Raw genomic sequence first — 16,152 nt, 5'->3', positions numbered from 1 at the left:
GCCCCCCTGGGGGGGGGGGGGACAGGGAGACCCAGAGTCTGTCTCCAAGCTCAGCATCCCACTCTGTTGTGTTGTGGGACCATCCCCACAGCCCTGTCCCATCACCAGCGGTGGCCGTCGTGAGCCTGCGGTGCCCTGCTGGTCGTGCGTGTGGACTTAGACATGCGTCTGTGTGTGAGCAGATTGCACCCATTGACACGAATACATACGTATGTGTTTTTGGTACTTTCAGCTGATACCGAAGACGTGTGCATTGTAGAGAGATTGTTCTCAAGCAGCTTGGTGGCCATCGTTAGCCTCAAAGCGCCGAGGAAGCTGAAAGTTTGCCACTTTAAGAAAGGCACCGAGATCTGCAACTACAGCTACTCTAACACCATACTGGCTGTGAAGCTCAACAGGCAGGTGAGCGACACAGGGCCCAGGCATCACCGCCTCCCCTGTGGCCTGGGAAAGCTGATGGCCCTGGGCCCTTCCTCTTGCGGCCTCCCTGCCGCGACTCTCTCTGCACGGTTCTGCCCCGTGCACCCCGTCCCTACACACGCCCTTGCTCTCCGCCGGCGTTGGTGTCACTCTTCCGTCAGACATGACCCGGCGCTCCTCTGAGCGTCCACGCATTCGTCCGTGGGGTGGCGTCAGGGTTTACACCCCTTCCTTCACTTTCATAGATGCTATTTAAACAATCTGTTAGCTCTTTTCCCTTTCCTCTTCTTTTTTCTCTTTTAAACTGTTGTTGTCTTCCCCACACTCCCGAGAACGCCTGGCCCAGAGTGTGAGCTCAGTGACTGGCGCTGGAATCTGTGTCATGAGACCAGGATGTGGCCTTTGCTCCCCCCACAAAGCCAGCACCATCCGTAAGAGGCTTCAGCTTTCTGTGACAAACACGTGTTCCTCGTGGGGAGCGCCACTCGCGTTGCGGGTGCGGAGCGCGCATGCCGGGGTCTGTGGCATCTCCACTGGCCGCCTGGGGTAGCGGCCACACCCAGGCCCCCGCTAGTGTGGTTCAGGCTGGGATTGGTCTGTGGGCTGCGGGCACTGGTAGGATGGGAACGTATAAGGCCTAACCTGCTGAGCGTTTCTGAACCTAAAACATACACGTGTACATTGCGTGCCACCTACTGTGCGTGCCAGGTGAATCATCCACCTGGTGCATCGGCTGCAAGCACACTCATCCTCCTCAAGGTGTGGTGCGAACTAGACACCTGCAAAGTAATGAGTGCAGAGTGAGTTTTTATACTTTTAAAAAACCCCAGGCTTTTGGGGCACTGGGATGGCTCAGTCGGTTAAGCCTCCAGCTCTTGATTCTGTTCAGGTCATGAGCTCATGGTTCGTGAGTTTGAGCCCCATGTTGGGCTCTTTGCTGGCAGTTTGGAGCCTGCTTGGGATTCTCTCTTCCTCTCTCTCTCTCTCTCTCTCTCTGCCCCTCCCACACAAGTTCACACACCTCTTTCTCTCTGAAATAAACATTTAAAAAACCCAGAACCCTAGGCTTTTATTTTCATAAAAATATGAAATTTTCCATGCTTTATTCAACATCGGGTTTTGTTTGTTTGTTTGTTTGTTCAGTGTTTATCTTAGAGGGAGAACATGTGTGCACGCCTGAGCCGGGGAGGGAGGCAGCAGGTCAAGTGTTGGGCACTCAACTGAGCTACCCAGGCACTCCCAGCTGCTTTTGAAAGCAGCTGACCTTGGAGCACCTGGGTGATTCAGTTGGTTGAGTGTCCGACTTCAGCTCAGGTCATGATCTCACGGTTCATGGGCTTGAGCCCAATGTCGGGCTCTGTGCTGACAGCTCAGAGCTTGGAGCCTGCTTCAGATTCTGTGTCGCTTTCTCTGCCCCTCCCTTGCGCATGCTCTGTCTCTCAAAAATACATAAACATTAGAAAATAAAAAGAACAGAAAGTAAGCAACTGACCTTGACCAGACCTGTCCAAGGCACTTACTCTGCTTTTCACGAGGGGAGGGGTGAGCCAAACGAAAATAAACCAAGAACACAAGCTTTTCTTAGCTGTAGTTTACCAGCCTCTGTCATAGTTAAATTGCACGGTTAGAGGCCCTTGTACAGTCGGCATAAATGGTCACGGGAGTAGGCACGGCTGGCTTTGGACATCACATACGTGGCCAGTGAGGAGTGCGGGGCTGGAGGAGAGCCTCCCGGTTACAGCCAGTGTCCTCTGCGTGAGCGTCCAGTCCGCCTGGCGTTCTGGAAGGAATAGGGAACCTCTGCTTCCAGGAGTGAGTTAATTAAAGATTGGGAGCGAGTATCATACTGCCTCTTGATGTTTGCCTTTCTCTTTGTCTCTCTCCAGAGGCTGATCGTGTGTCTGGAGGAGTCTCTCTATATCCACAACATCCGGGACATGAAGGTGCTGCACACGATCAGGGAGACGCCTCCCAACCCTGCAGGTGAACGGGTCGTGGACAGGAAGGCTCACTTTCTGATTCTACCTTTTACTTATTTTAATTTTGTTTTAGAGAGAGAGCGCACGTATGTGCAGGGAAGGGGCAGGAAAAGAGGGAGAGATTTCTGGGCCGGCTCCACACTCTATGAGGAGCCTGACGCGGGACTCGGTCCCACAACCCTGGCTCGTGACCTGAGCTGGAATCAAGAAGTCGGACACCCAACCAACGGGGCCCCCCCGGATGCCCCTGTTTCTGCCTTGTAAAGATTTAGCATTTTCTCCATATAGGTTGCGCCAGGATAGACCACATGTGAGTTGATCTGAATAAAGCCAAGCTGCTTCCCCTGCTGCTGGGCTTGTGAACACATAAACTGTTGGTTTCGTCAGCTTCCAGTCCTGAGGCTACTGATCGGTTTCAAGCAGAGGCCTTTAGTCTGTGTTTACGATCCTGTCACCCAAGGAGGCAATTGGGGTTGTGGCACTTGCCAAGTCGGCATGGTAGCCACCAGGGCTCTTGGGGCCCCTTTACTGTCTGCATTCTGTTACGTAAATGCCAGCTCGGCCTAACGCTCCTGTGCCTCCGTGTGTCCCCACAGGCTTGTGTGCGCTGTCAATAAACAACGACAATTGTTACTTGGCGTACCCAGGCAGTGCGACCATCGGAGAGGTGCAGGTCTTCGACACCATCAACTTGGTGAGGCTTCTTCTGTGCTGGGTTCACCCTTTGGAATGTCTTGTTCCCTGAACCGAGTGCTGGGGAGCCTTCTTCAGCCGCCTCGTTTCCGTGGCTCGGCAGTTCGATTTCACTGCTGCCTTCCTGATGGTCAAGCAGGTCAGGGTGGTGCCTGCCTCTGGACCGATTCCCAGGTTCGCTCCCGCAGCGCTGGGCTCCTAGCAGGCCAATGGAGGGAGTAGAGGAACTATAAAACCTTCATGGTTAGACTGCTTTGCCCTCTTGGAGGCTTGGAGCATTTCCTTGGGCCCCGCCCCCAGTAAACCAGGCAGACGTGACATTGGTATCGACTGGCATGGGGTTTTAGGCACAGCCAGTTAGGGCTTGAGCCTGATGACAGTGACAGCTCTTGGAGTGTGGCCTTCCACGCAGCAGCTGTGTCACATTGGCTTTCCCTTTCAGAGAGCTGCCAACATGATCCCGGCTCATGACAGTCCTTTGGCAGCGCTGGCATTCGACGCCAGTGGAACCAAGCTGGCCACCGCCTCGGAGAAGGTACGTGTGCCGGGCGGCCTGAGAGGAAGTTGGTCTGGGGGCTTCGGCACGCTTTCTTGGTTCTGCTCACACAGAAGTTACCAGATGAGTTTTCGGGCCAACCGGCTCCCAGACCAGCACAGAGCGCAGCCCCAGAGTCAGCCATGGGACAGGCCGCCGTGGAGTGTGCAGTCCGATGGCAGAGCCGGCCCAGGACTGTGGCGGGAACATGTGGGCGACACGCCCCCCTAACGGCACTAGTGCACGCTGTGCTGGAGAACTTGCATGGCAGGGAGCAGCGGACGTGGTTCTTTCTGCCCGTTTCCGTGCACACGATTTCCTTTCCTTGTGTGTCTGCTTGTTGAACAGATCAGTGAGCGTATGGCACATGTAACCCCCATCCTCTTTCACCGTGTGTTGTTGTATTTCTCGAAGTTAAAACACTTTTAACGACATTGCTCAGCTGTGCTTTACCCAGATGTCGTCCTTTGGGGACATTTTTATTGTTCCTACTGTTTAGATTGGAATAATAATAGTTGGAATGTAGATAATAGTGTGTTTTTCTTACGCACAAATCACTTAAGAGAGTCCAGTGAGCAAACTTTCTGGGTTAAAAGGATGTGGTCGTTTTATGGTTCTCCCCACATAGGACAGCGGGACTTCCCTTCAGCCTGAGCCTCTTCCCTTCTGGCCTCCCTGACACCAGGGGGCATCACTGTCTTCCCCACTCGGCTACGTCTTGTTCCTTTGTGACTCCCGTGGTCCCGATGACCCCGTTCTCTGTTCGCCTTGTTCCTCCGAACACCTGCGCGTGCTGTGCGCCTCCTGCCACTGGGCAGCTTCCCCCCTGCGCCTCTCCCCTGACCTAGCCAGCCCCAGACGATTCGAGAAAACTCAGCTCGCTTCAAGTCTGCTGCTTGACTCTTAACCCGGTTTCTGTAATGACAGTGCTGCCGTCTGTGGCTCCCCAAGTCTCCAAAGATACAGGTCCCTTATATTCATGACCACCCCACCCCCCAGCAAGGTACACGCATTCTCATTTCATATTGAGGGCTCAGAGAGGATTACAATTTGCTCGGGGTCACCAAGCTGGGCAGAAGCAGAGGCTTGGACTCCAAGCCTGGCTTTGCTTTTAAATACCACTAGACGATGGCACTGTCACCATGTTAGTCTCCAGGGCAGTGGCAGTGAGCTTCTGTCGCCCCTTGAGTTATAAAGTCTCCTTTCTGTAGCTCTCGTTAGCTCTGAGAAGCACCCTCACGCCCTTTGTGGCTCCTCACTATCTTCTGATTTGCTTTTAACCAAAATCCTCTTGGTTCATGGGTGTAGCCCTGTTGCTGGGCCACGCCCAGCTGTGTGCTTAATCCTGCCTTCAGTGGGTGCAGCGAGGCTCCTTAACAGCTAATCGTTAATTAGTAGTACGCAGTAGGTATGCCATTAAAAAAAATCTCTAAATCCGACAATTTCGACTACAAAGGACAAAACCTTTGCTGTGGTTAATTTTGTATACGAATGTGGTATTCTATGCTTTTAAGTCTCAAGAATCGCAAACTCATTCAGTATTTTTTTATCCAGAGAGAATCACTATATTTAAAGAAAATTTTCAAAAAGGGAACAATTCCTGGTGTTCTATAATTAGGTTGTTTATAGCTTATGTGTTTATTTTTACTATTTATAAACACATCAGGTATCATAGAATGGTTTTCATACTGAACAGTTCGAACCTTCCAGAATGCGTTTGGTGTCAGGCGACAGGCCAGGTACTTCTTCCTGCTCCCGCACATCTGAAACACTACCTGTTTTCAGGTTTCCGCTCCGTCCCAGGAGTCTCTTTCTTGTTGCGCTGTTGTATTGCCGTGATTCACTAGGCTTCTTTCAGCAGTTAGATATTGAGAGCACCGCTCGTGTTCACATTCTTGGCCGTTCTGTCCTACTGTCCCAGATGTTCAAGACCTGTCTCTGTAGGCACACGTCCCACACTTCGGGGCCACGGCAGAGCGGCAGGGAAACTGGCACCTTGAAAACGGCTCACTCCTGCGGGTGTAGGGCCGCTCACTGCTCGTTCGTACACTCCTCTGTCTGAGTCAGACGCGTTTTCTTAGTGTTGGTCCTACCATGTGTAAGTGGGGACTTACCCTTTTTAGGCCAGTAAGTAACATTTCCAGCCAGTGGTTCCCTTGATCAGTAACTAAGCCTAAAGCGGCAAGAGAGGGTGTCCAGGGGGGTGGGGGGGACTCCTCGAATTTCTCAGACCACCGAGCGAGGTGGTACTTCCTGATGTGTGGTAGGGTCGGCTTGTGAGAATTTAAACTTCACGTCACGTAGAAGAACCAGAACTATTGCACACTTGACCTTAAGGTTATAGGGGTTTAGAACAAGTAGCGAGTTACAGTGGCCGCACTGGAAGAGAAGCGTAAAGGTTGAGTATGCGGTAGAAGCGGGGAGTGTTCCCGTGGGCAAAGTGGGGTGCTGCTGGTGTGCAGGGGGCGCGTGGGAGCTGCCAGCGAGCAGTGCCCCTCGTGTTTCCTTCAGAGTCTGCTGTGAAGGAGACAGAATGCTGGGTATACTTGGTTAAAATCCTTTCTTCTTTCCTCTTTTACCTGTCACAGGGGACCGTGATTAGGGTTTTTTCCATTCCAGAGGGACAAAAACTCTTTGAATTCCGGAGAGGAGTTAAGAGGTAAGATACGGAAGTCCCCAGAACTGGTTTTGGAGCTGACATTTGGATTTCTGAGGTGTGTTCTCTGGGTCGAATGGAAACTTAAAGCTGCCCTGGGAGCCCCATTTCAACGCACAAGTGTTTTTTTCAACCCAGTCAGACGCTCAGGGGAGCTTGGAAGTCATCCTGACGGGTGAAGGAACAGGTTTATAAAGCCCACTGGCTTTCTTCCATCTGTGATTCTCCCCTGAGTGGAGGGCAATGGCCAGGCAGCCCAAAAACGAGGAGGAGGTGGCCTGACCTGGCCCCCTGGGGCCATGTGGCCTCCTTGGTCTGCTCGAAGGTGGCAGGCCTGTGGCTTCCTGACCTGGTCCGCATGCTCCTAGTCTGCTCCTCTCCTCAGACAGCCCCTCGGCACTTGGTGCTCCTCTTCTAACCTCCCTGACTGTCTACACACCTAGGCGGGTCAGAACTTCGCACTTTCTGGATCCTCTTCCTCGGGACTGGCTCTGGGGCTCTGGTCCCTGTCCTGAAGGAGCCACTGACCACTGACCGTGCCCGCCTCAGGGCAGGACCTGGACTGGCAGTTCCCCCGAACCCGCAGCTGTTGGCCACGCCCTTCTCTGGGAACCTAGCAGTGCGCATCGCCGCTCCCTCTCGTTCACGGGTCCCTTCCCAGAGACGGCACCCGCATGCTTTAGGGTCTTGTCTCTGAAGCCAGGTACCCCAGCCCCTCCCCATTACTGCTGCTTAGGTTTATTTCCTTTTTTCCCTTGGTTTTCCTTACACTTCACCTTTCTGGAATTTTCTGCTGTTGCTGCTTCTCCGTTTTCTCTCCCTGTGCCTCACTTCTGCCCTGGAACCTCTCTTCCTGTTCCGTGCAGCCCCACAGGCTCCCACGGGCTCCTAAACCGTGTCGTCTATGTGCTGGTGGGCCCACCTGCGCCCATGTTTCCCTGCCTGCTGGATGCTGGGCCCCCCCAGTGACCTGTCAGAAGGTGCCCCCATCTGCCCATCCTCACTCAGGTGCCTGACCTTGGTGAACACCGCCATGGTCACCAACCTCACCTAGGTCACAGGGGCTCCACACCGGCTCCTGTCTTGCATTCACTTAAATAGCAGGGGTGTCCGCACCAGGGTCAGTCCCGCTACCCACCCCCCTGCACCTCTGTTGGCCCCTTGGGTCCATTCTTCAGACTGTGGCCCAGGTTGCTCTTTGAGGGTGTCGGTGTCAATAAAGCATGCCCTCTTTGGGGGAGTTCAAGGCCCCCGCTCTGCCGGCAGGGCCGACTGCAGACCCCCAGGCCTGTTGCGTAAGGCCTGCCACTCCCTGCGTTTCTAGCCCTGCCTCCCGTTGCTCCCTTCCCCGGCCACACTGAACGCTGGTTCTCACTTGTACCGTCTCCTGTGCCGGGTGCCGCATCTGTGACCTGGCCAACTGCTGGCCCTCACGCGGGAGTGACCCTTTCCTCTGCGCTTCTCCAGCGCCGCCCGCTTTTACTCCTTGGCTCTGCTTTCTCGCGGCAATTTACCATCTGTACACATGTCTCTCCATGAGGCTCCGTTAAAGCAAAAACCATTCCTGATTTGTCCCCAGAGCTTTGTGCCAGGCCAGCCACACTGTGGGCACTCCTTAAACGTGCACCGAATTGGCAGGGCAAATGTGCCTGCTACTTCTGAGGTTGTTACGAGGAAATGCAGATTCATTCAAGGCTCTGGGATTTTTAAGGCAATTTTTTAAGATAAACAATAGAGGCTTAGCACGTTGAAAGTTATTCTTAAATATTATCAAGGTTGCCAGTTTGCCTTTCTTGCACGTTAAGAATTGCTGTGACTTAAATTATTTGAGTTTGTTCTGTAAATCCCGCCTAATGCAGCTAAAATCGGTTTAGTGAAGCCCTGAATCCCTTTGTTATTTGGAATTTCAAAGAAAAGTAGCTACCAGGATGTTAAAGTATTGCTCTTGTTATTACCTTCAAAACCTTATCTTTTTCTCAGAAAAACCTTTGAAAAAGTGTCTGGAGAGGAGTAAGATGTCAGTAGACTCAAGTATTGCCAGTTCTGGGGCCTTGTCCCCTCTGACTCTAAAGTCCCCGGAGAAAGGTTGCTAATCGCCCCCGGAGGGCTTATGGGCGACCGTGTCACTCAGGCCCCTTCCGCCCACCCGCAGGTGCGTGAGCATCTGCTCCCTGGCCTTCAGCATGGACGGCATGTTCCTGTCTGCGTCCAGCAACACCGAGACTGTGCACATCTTCAAACTCGAAACTGTGAAGGAAAAGTGAGTTACAAAGACACATTTGTTTCAAAAAAAAAAAAAACACAAAGCACTTTCTCCACGGACCAGGTGACACCCCCACACAGGCACTGTCTTCCCTGTAGACGTTTTTGCCAATAGAGCCCCTGGAGCTGGGTCTCGAGTGAGTGTCACCGGCTCTGGGCTCCGCGGTGAAAGGACTTCCCTGAAGGATGAAGCAGGGGGGCTGAGGGGGGAGGTGTGAAGAGGGAGGTCCTGGAGTCCATGTGCAGGTCTCCTCTTACCACCACCTGTACCTGCAGAAGCACGTCAGAGTGCATGCTGGCTCCTGCCTGCCCACGGGTGGCTTCCACTCTTAAAGCCATTGGTTTAAATTCTCTGGGACTCTGACGGGTGTGCCTGGCACAGGTTATCTGCTTCAGGCTCTCTTCAGTTGTAAAAAGATAGCCGGTAGGATGAGTGTTTACGTGCTGTCCTGCTCAGAGGAACGTTCACAATAAGTTACAAATACATTAAGATGAACCACAACAAAAATGGGCTCTGGGGAAATAATGGAGATGTGTGCTCATAAGGTTTCTGGAGACTTCCTGGTAGAAAGTTGTGGGGTGCAGGGCAGGTCATGAATGTGCCCCCATTCGGGGGCACCTGATCATCTGCCAGGCAGGTGTGGCCACCAGCGGGGTGGGGCGGGGGGGGGAGAGAGCACAGCTCTTCCATGTTCTGAAACCTGACGGGCCACCTCTGACCCTTCCTGGGAGATGTGCCCGGAGTGTCCCCAGGCTCTTGAAACTCTGGCATTCTCTGCGCCCCTTTCTCCCCAGGTGTGGGGGGCTCCTTCAGGTTTCAGGGCTGTTGCTCGCTTCTGTGAGCGGGACCCAGTCCTTGTCCTAGCTAAGAGTCCACCTTCGTGTATCTGATGACGGTTCCTCCTTCCAGACCTCAGGAGGAGCCCACCACCTGGACCGGGTACTTCGGGAAAGTGCTCATGGCGTCCACCAGCTACTTGCCCTCCCAAGTAACAGAAATGTTCAACCAGGGCAGAGCCTTTGCCACAGTCCGCCTGCCTTTCTGTGGCCACAAGAACATCTGCTCACTGGCCACGTGAGTAGAGGCGGGGTCCCCTCTGTCTCTCTTGCCGGTGTACCTGCCATTGGGAGCCTGGTCTCTGGCCACTGGAGACGGTGGAGGCACAGCGGGTCAGGTTGCTCCTGGCCAGGATCAGCCCATGAACTTGGGCCTTCGCCGAGCTTGGCACAGAGTTAGGAGGCAGTGGAGGGAACCCCAAAGCGCCTCTTCACCACTGCCGGACTAAAGTGCTTCCTCTGCCTTGTTCTCATCCAAACCCTTTTTGTTTGTGTTGGGAACATCGGTAGTGTTACTGAAGAAACACCTGAAGTATAGACCGTAGGAGATCGCCAGCAGTTACTCTCTAGGGCCTACAAGGCCCGCAATGTGATGTAGTTGAAGGCCGTGTGTGGCACTCTGGAGCGCAGCCGCAGAATGCACGAGACTCCTCGGGAGTCGCGGGGTGTCCACAGTGTCACCACGCAGGGTGATGCTGTCTTGAAAATTCAGTGGTAGAGCATCTTCATGAATCCATGAGTCTCGTAAACATTACTTGACCCCGTTTTTGTCCAGCTAACATAGCTGAGAAAGTTGATGAAACTGTCTACCCTTAGGAATCAGAGGCAGCGGAGTGAGTGTGTTCCCAGCTCTCCTGGGGCCCTGGGAGTTACTCGCAGAAAGTAGCCCCGTGCCGCGGCCTCGGGCAGTGGGCAGCGCCGTCTTTCCCGGCCAGTAGACAACCTGTCCAGCGCCCGAAACTAGCCCTGCTCATTTGGGGACACCGGGGGGAGGGGTCTTCCCAAAGCCAAGGCTGCTGTTTTACCAAGAACGTCCTATGAAAGTGGAGGTCCTAGAATTGGGCTCCTTCTTATTCTTCCTAGAATTCAGAAGATTCCCCGGCTACTGGTGGGAGCTTCCGACGGGTACTTGTACATGTACAACCTGGACCCCCAGGAGGGAGGCGAGTGTACCCTGATGAAACAGCACAAGTAAGTGGGGCTAGGCCGGCCGTCACCACTGGCGTGGGCAGTCTGCTGGCAGCACTCTCTCCGCCCACGTTCACCCGTGTACCCAAAAGGCAGTGACAGAAGGGTGCAGGCCAGCGTGCCAGCGGGGCTGGCCTGTGCCGCCGAGGAGACGCCCTTGCACAGACGGACCTGGGTGAGGGCACGGCCTCCCACTCTCCCGCTCCATCCGCCAGTGGCCCAGTGCAGTGACTGGACAGAGATGGGACAGGCGGCCAGCGCCATGCTCCCTCATCCCTGGGCGGGGCCAACTGAGGCGTGAACTTTGAGCCTCTTGCAGGAGAGGGACAACAGTCGGGTGTCGTCCACGGTGCAATGTGTGTTCTTGGAGAGTCTGCCGCCTCCCCGTCAGACAAAGTGTTCTCTTTGAAAAGAAGGAATTCATACTTGGTTGTTGAGAAGGGTGCAGTTTTTTTTTTTTTGCTTTTGCTTTTGCTTGTTTTGAATGAGCCAGGAATTCTGTTAACAAGGATGTTGTAATGCTATACTGCTATAATTGGGGTCTTTTTTTATAGTGAATTCTGTATATGGGCCTCAGTCTTAAAAATGGGAGATTATTTCAGTGGGCATAGCTTTTTCCCAGACTCCCAGGTAGAAACCTTGGTGAGAAATCCTAGTCAACACCGGGAATCAGCTTCTGGGCAGCACAGCAGGAGGAGCGCACACACGTGTCTGTCTGGGGTAGCCTGTTGCCTTTTCTGGGGTGCATCCAGCCCACAGGCCCACCAGGCCGCGTCGTGGGGACGCCTGACAAGACCCCTGATGGCCTACTGCCTGTTTCCTCCCCCCAGGTTGGACGGCAGCATGGAGACAACCAATGAAATCTTAGACTCGGCCTCTCACGACTGCCCCCTAGTGACACAGACCTACGGCACGGCTGTTGCCACAGGTACTCACGTGCCTTCGTCTCCCACCAGACTTGGTAAGAGCGGTGCCGCAGACCCGGAGGGAGGTAGGCCGGGCCTCCCCGCCGGTCAGAGCTGGCCTCCTGCCCTTTCCCCTGGGCCAGGCCGGCTGGTGCCCTGAGGCAGGCTGTGGGCAGCTGGGGGGTTCAAGGCTGAATTGCTTCTCTTAATTTTTGAAGGATAGGTAGACGTGATTGGCCAGGCTGCTTTGGGTGCACATGAATCATCCTGGGCTTGCTGCTAAAATAGCGCCCTCAGTTTTGACATTGCCAAAGTGTCCTTGGTCCTGTGTGATCATTCACCCAGCGAGCATGGGACGCCCCCCTGGCGCTTGTGCCCTGGGAGACAGGATTGTGGGTCTGCATTCGGGGCCCCTGCTGCCACAGGACAGACACGGAGTAGGCCACACAAGCTGCCCCCCCCCCGCCCCCACAACCAGCTCGACCTCAGAGGGGCAAGCCTGTAACTTCGCCCCCCACCGGGAGACTGTAGGTGTGCACTGTCGCCCTCTGAGGCGAGGCTGCCCTTTCCGTCAGGTGAGGCACTGGGTGTCTGGTGTTGAGCATCCCGCATCACCAGTTCAAGAACCATGTCCTCCCTGTTCGCTGAGAAAAGTCCATGGCCTGTCGGGAAGCCCCTGCTCACTGTGCAGCCACCATTTTTGACATTTAGAAATTTGGGAAAATATGTGGCTCCACCTTGGGCTGCCCGAGGCCGCACAAGGCCCGTAGTCAGAGAGCGATGACGGTTGAGGCTCGGTGTGCGCTGCAGCCCGTCCCCGCTGACGCGGCCCATCGGCTGCCACCGTCCCACGTCGCAGTGCCTGAGCGTGGCCGCGCCATCTCTTTGCAGCCTACGCAGACGAGCTGGGGGCCGCAGGTGGCGCGTGTCTGGAGGAGGAGGCCAGCGCGCTGCGGCTGGAGGAGGACAGCGAGCACCCACCTCTGATTCTTCGGACTGACTGAACTTGACCCGTGAACTCTGACCCCTGAAGCAGAGAACACCGGCTGACGGAGGACTTTGTGTTATGCTGCTATGAACTGTGACCGGAGTTGGAGAGAGGACGGCAGAGACTTCAAAAGAAAAAAAAAAAAAGATCGTAGCTGTAGCGTCATTCCATACTGTTGAGAAATACATCGTTTTCACTTTGGGGGCTTTTAATCCTGCTTAGGAATCTTAGCTTTTTGTTTGTTTTCTCTATTTGCCAAAATTAACTGTCTGGTGAGGCCCTTGAAACCTCCTTGCTTTGCATGCATTACTGTGCCAAGCCAGCAGAGGAGAGGAGAATTAGGAGCCGCTTGGTCACATCCGCGCGTGTCCGGGTTTTGTGTACATAGTGAGGCGCGTCCTCAGAGACGGCAGCGGCGAGCAGAGCGGTCGCGGGGGTGCAGGCGGGGTCTGCTTGGGCAGGTCCAAGAGCCCTCCCTGGGCTCGCCAGGCTGGGGCGGCGGCCGCAGGGAGCAGTGCTCGCTCCCCAGAGCTCCTCATGGGCCCTTTTCCCCGTTTTATTTTGTTAATTAAATTCTTTCCAGATTGGATTGCTCTGGGATTTCTTCCTGCTGGACTTTTATTTTGTTTCTGCCCTTATTTTCCACGTGGGTATTGGAGGAGAGCAGTTCTCTTCTGGCATTAAAAACCTCGCATTCGGACAGCACATAACCTTGAAAGAGCACCCAGGAAGGCCAGCACCGAGGAAAGTGGTCTGATTTGTGTAATTAAATTATCCGGTCTTTAATTTTCCTGTTGAATAACCATGTCAGGGTTTTATTTGTTTTTAGGGAGTTTAGTAGCTCGTCCCTGGACCCAGAAAACACTGAATTAGTGTGGTGGATCCCCACGTTGTCCTCTGACCTTGAGCCCCGCTGCCTGTCAGGGGCTCTCCTCACCTGCGTCAGAAATCGGAGAGAGAGTTGGAAACGGGAGAGGTTGCCTTCTGGCGTGATCCGTGCCTTTTTCATTTAGTTGTACAGAATCATTGGACAGAGTGACGCAAGGCTATGGTCATGGGTCACGGCATTTGCCCAGCTTCCCTTTTCGTTTTCACAGATTGGAACAACCGCAGATACCTCAGACTCTGCATTCCAAACCCAAACCTGAGCAGGTGAAGTTTTGAGGCTGTTCAAACAGACTTAGCAGCATAAAGGATCGTGGTAGATTCTTCAGAGCAGCGACATCCGGGATGGAGGGGAAAGAGAGAACCGTGTCTGCCCTCCAGTTTCCTGTGTCGGGCTTCTGAACCAAGGAGGGGCAGAGGCGTCTGCCCCGGGTTGTATGTGTCTGGTTGGTAGTCTTGTGGCCAGGGGAAGCGGGGACGGGTGCCAGCTCTGAGTGCCTGACCTCGAGGTCGGTCCACGTGCCTGCAGCTGCACCCAAAGTAAGCTCTGGCTGGCAGAAATCTCTAGAAACCCCAGTTGTGACAGCAAGTGAAGGTGCTGTATTAGTCAGAGGTGAAGGCAGAATATACTCTACTTCTTCTGGAGGCTACGCGCAGACACGGGGGGGCATGCATCAGGCCCGGAAGGCCCTCTCGCTGTCCCTCTGGAATAAGACATTTGCGCTCCAGGCCTTCGGTGGCACATTTGTCCAGGGCAAGTGTTCACGGGAAAGCCAGGGTCAGAGGTACACATGGCGGATGTGGGGCCCTCAGCTAGGGTCCCCTGACTACCAGAGAGAGAACCGCCTTTCCTGTCATGTGTTCGGTATTGCCGAGCCGGGTACCTGCTCGTCGGCTCCCACGCTCATGGCGACATGAGCAGTCAGGTCTGTTGTGCGGTTGCTCCAGGCCAGCAGCGCAGCCTCGTCTGTCTTGGGGATTGGTGGTTTGTCAGCCACCATCTCCTCAGTGGTGGGACGGGCACTGAGGAAAGGTGGCCTGGGTGGCCGTGACTGTACCGCCTGCCTTGCCCTAAGGGTCATCCGCAGGGCTGCCCAGGCACTTCTTGGTGCCCAGGCATCAGCAGGCCGGAGGCATGTGCGGGGGACGCTGGAGAGGAGAGAAGCGGAAGGAGACACGTGTTAGCAGGACTTGCTGCCGCGCCAGGAGCTTGGACGAACCAGGACCTTGGCCAAACCAGACCAGGCACGGACTCACTGAACTCCGAGCCCTACATCAGTAGTAGCTTTTTATTACGTCCTAGCTTTCCAAACTTTGAAAGAATCATGGTGTAGGAAACAAAACCTGGGAACCTACTTTACAGCCCTGTGTGGACTGGGATCAAATGCTTCGTGTTTTCTAGAGCAGTGGAAGCCATAGTCGGGTTGAAACTAGAGCTGGAGACTCCCGCAGCAGCCCCCGATTTAGCGCCTTACTGTCGGTGTGGCCCGGGTGAGCCCAGGGCCTCGGTCCCCTACACTGGATTGCAGGAGCGTCCCTGCCTCACATGGCCACTACCTAAACGGGACACGCATGCCACAAGCGCCCGGTTAACCTTGAAACAGAAACTGGTCTGACCGAAGGGAACCAATGGTTCTTCCTCGGTTCTTGTATGTCAGTACTGAGCTGGTGGGAAAGGTGAAATGACACTGTGAGTATGAGGCCCAGTCAAGGTCACGTGGCTCCCTGTCACCCGGCCTTTCCCACTCTGGATTCCAGAACCCCGAGCCACAGCCTGAGTGGATCTTGGGGGACGGGGGTATTTGCTGGGAGAGACTGTCCACGGTCACCCCAGAGCCAACCCTGCTCCGCCAGCACTGCCTACAGCGGCCAGCCCTGCCCCCCACCCACCAAGGAGGGGCCTCCCAGGCTTTGCCTCTGCAGATCCATTCAGGGGGCAAGGAGGGAAATGCTGGGTCGCCAGCAGAAGAGGCTTAATGTGCTCAGGTCTCGGCTTAGCAGAGGAAGACCGGCCAGCGGGTGGCAGGAGCTGAGTTCCGGGCTCATGAGGGGTCTTGTGCGGCCACCTGCCAGAGGTGTGTGTGGGCCACGCCGCTGTGGTTGTTTATCCCCTGCCCAACCTGTCTGTAGGTCCTATCTTTTGCATGCAGGGAATGGCAGGCGCCCTCGTCTGAAATGTGTATGTGACCCTGTAGCTAGCGCAGCTAAAAACCCAAATATGTTATTTGACAAGTGTACTTAATTCTTAAACTTGAGGCAAACGGGTGGAAGAGGTTTGGATTGGGTTCTGTGGTGTCAGAGACATAGAAGGAGTACGTTCTGGCCGCGGGTATTCTGTGTAGGAGGAGTACTTTCTATAGAATCTTCTGTGAACAACGCTCTCTCACTGAAAATATACGATGACAGCTTGTTGCCAGTGTGTCTCGGTGGTGGATATTTGGGCTCCTACCAGGCCCTAACCTTTGGCCCGTATTGTACCTTTTCATTCTGTGGATTTTGTGAAGCACCAAAAAAATTGGATTTTGAGGCGTGGCCAGCCCTTCTTATCCTTTCTCAATATCTGACCAGGAAAGTCTTTGATTTGGAAAAATTAAATCTTTTTAAAGCTCGGAATTTAAAGATGTTTTGATTCCTCACCCCTATATTGTATCATTCTTTACTGAGTTGTAATTTCTATTGCTTCTTACATTTCCTTTTTAGATGAAGCTGAGGTATTTGCTGCCAGTGTATATGGGTGGGGGAGGTGAGGAGGGAGAGAGTGAATGGGTGTGCAGTACGGGTGCACGTGGGAGGTATGAGGGGTG

General features: G+C 54.2%; 1 protein-coding gene across 2 annotated transcripts; it reads left to right on the top strand.

Annotated features, from left to right (window-relative positions):
- Positions 1-317: 317 nt before the first annotated feature.
- WIPI2 (WD repeat domain, phosphoinositide interacting 2) lies at positions 318-15,961 on the top strand. 2 transcript variants are annotated; one of them, XM_077758762.1, is made up of 10 exons: positions 318-402; positions 2,307-2,403; positions 2,996-3,093; positions 3,535-3,627; positions 6,216-6,286; positions 8,436-8,543; positions 9,456-9,620; positions 10,466-10,573; positions 11,401-11,498; positions 12,367-15,961. In XM_077758762.1, the coding sequence occupies exons 2-10, from the start codon at positions 2,358-2,360 to the stop codon at positions 12,477-12,479; spliced, it is 900 nt and encodes a 299-aa protein (XP_077614888.1). In that variant the 5' UTR covers positions 318-402; positions 2,307-2,357; the 3' UTR covers positions 12,480-15,961. The 2 variants fall into 2 exon arrangements, with proteins under 2 accessions (XP_077614888.1, XP_077614887.1); XM_077758761.1 differs by having other exon boundaries at positions 11,401-11,531.
- Positions 15,962-16,152: the final 191 nt, after the last annotated feature.

The sequence above is a fragment of the Crocuta crocuta genome, unplaced genomic scaffold, assembly GCF_008692635.1.
Source record: "Crocuta crocuta isolate KB4526 unplaced genomic scaffold, BGI_CrCroc_1.0 scaffold273, whole genome shotgun sequence".
Classification (NCBI taxonomy): domain Eukaryota; kingdom Metazoa; phylum Chordata; class Mammalia; order Carnivora; family Hyaenidae; genus Crocuta; species Crocuta crocuta.
The sequence above is the reverse complement of the archived record's forward strand: the minus strand, read 5'-3'. Positions and strand labels throughout refer to the sequence as shown.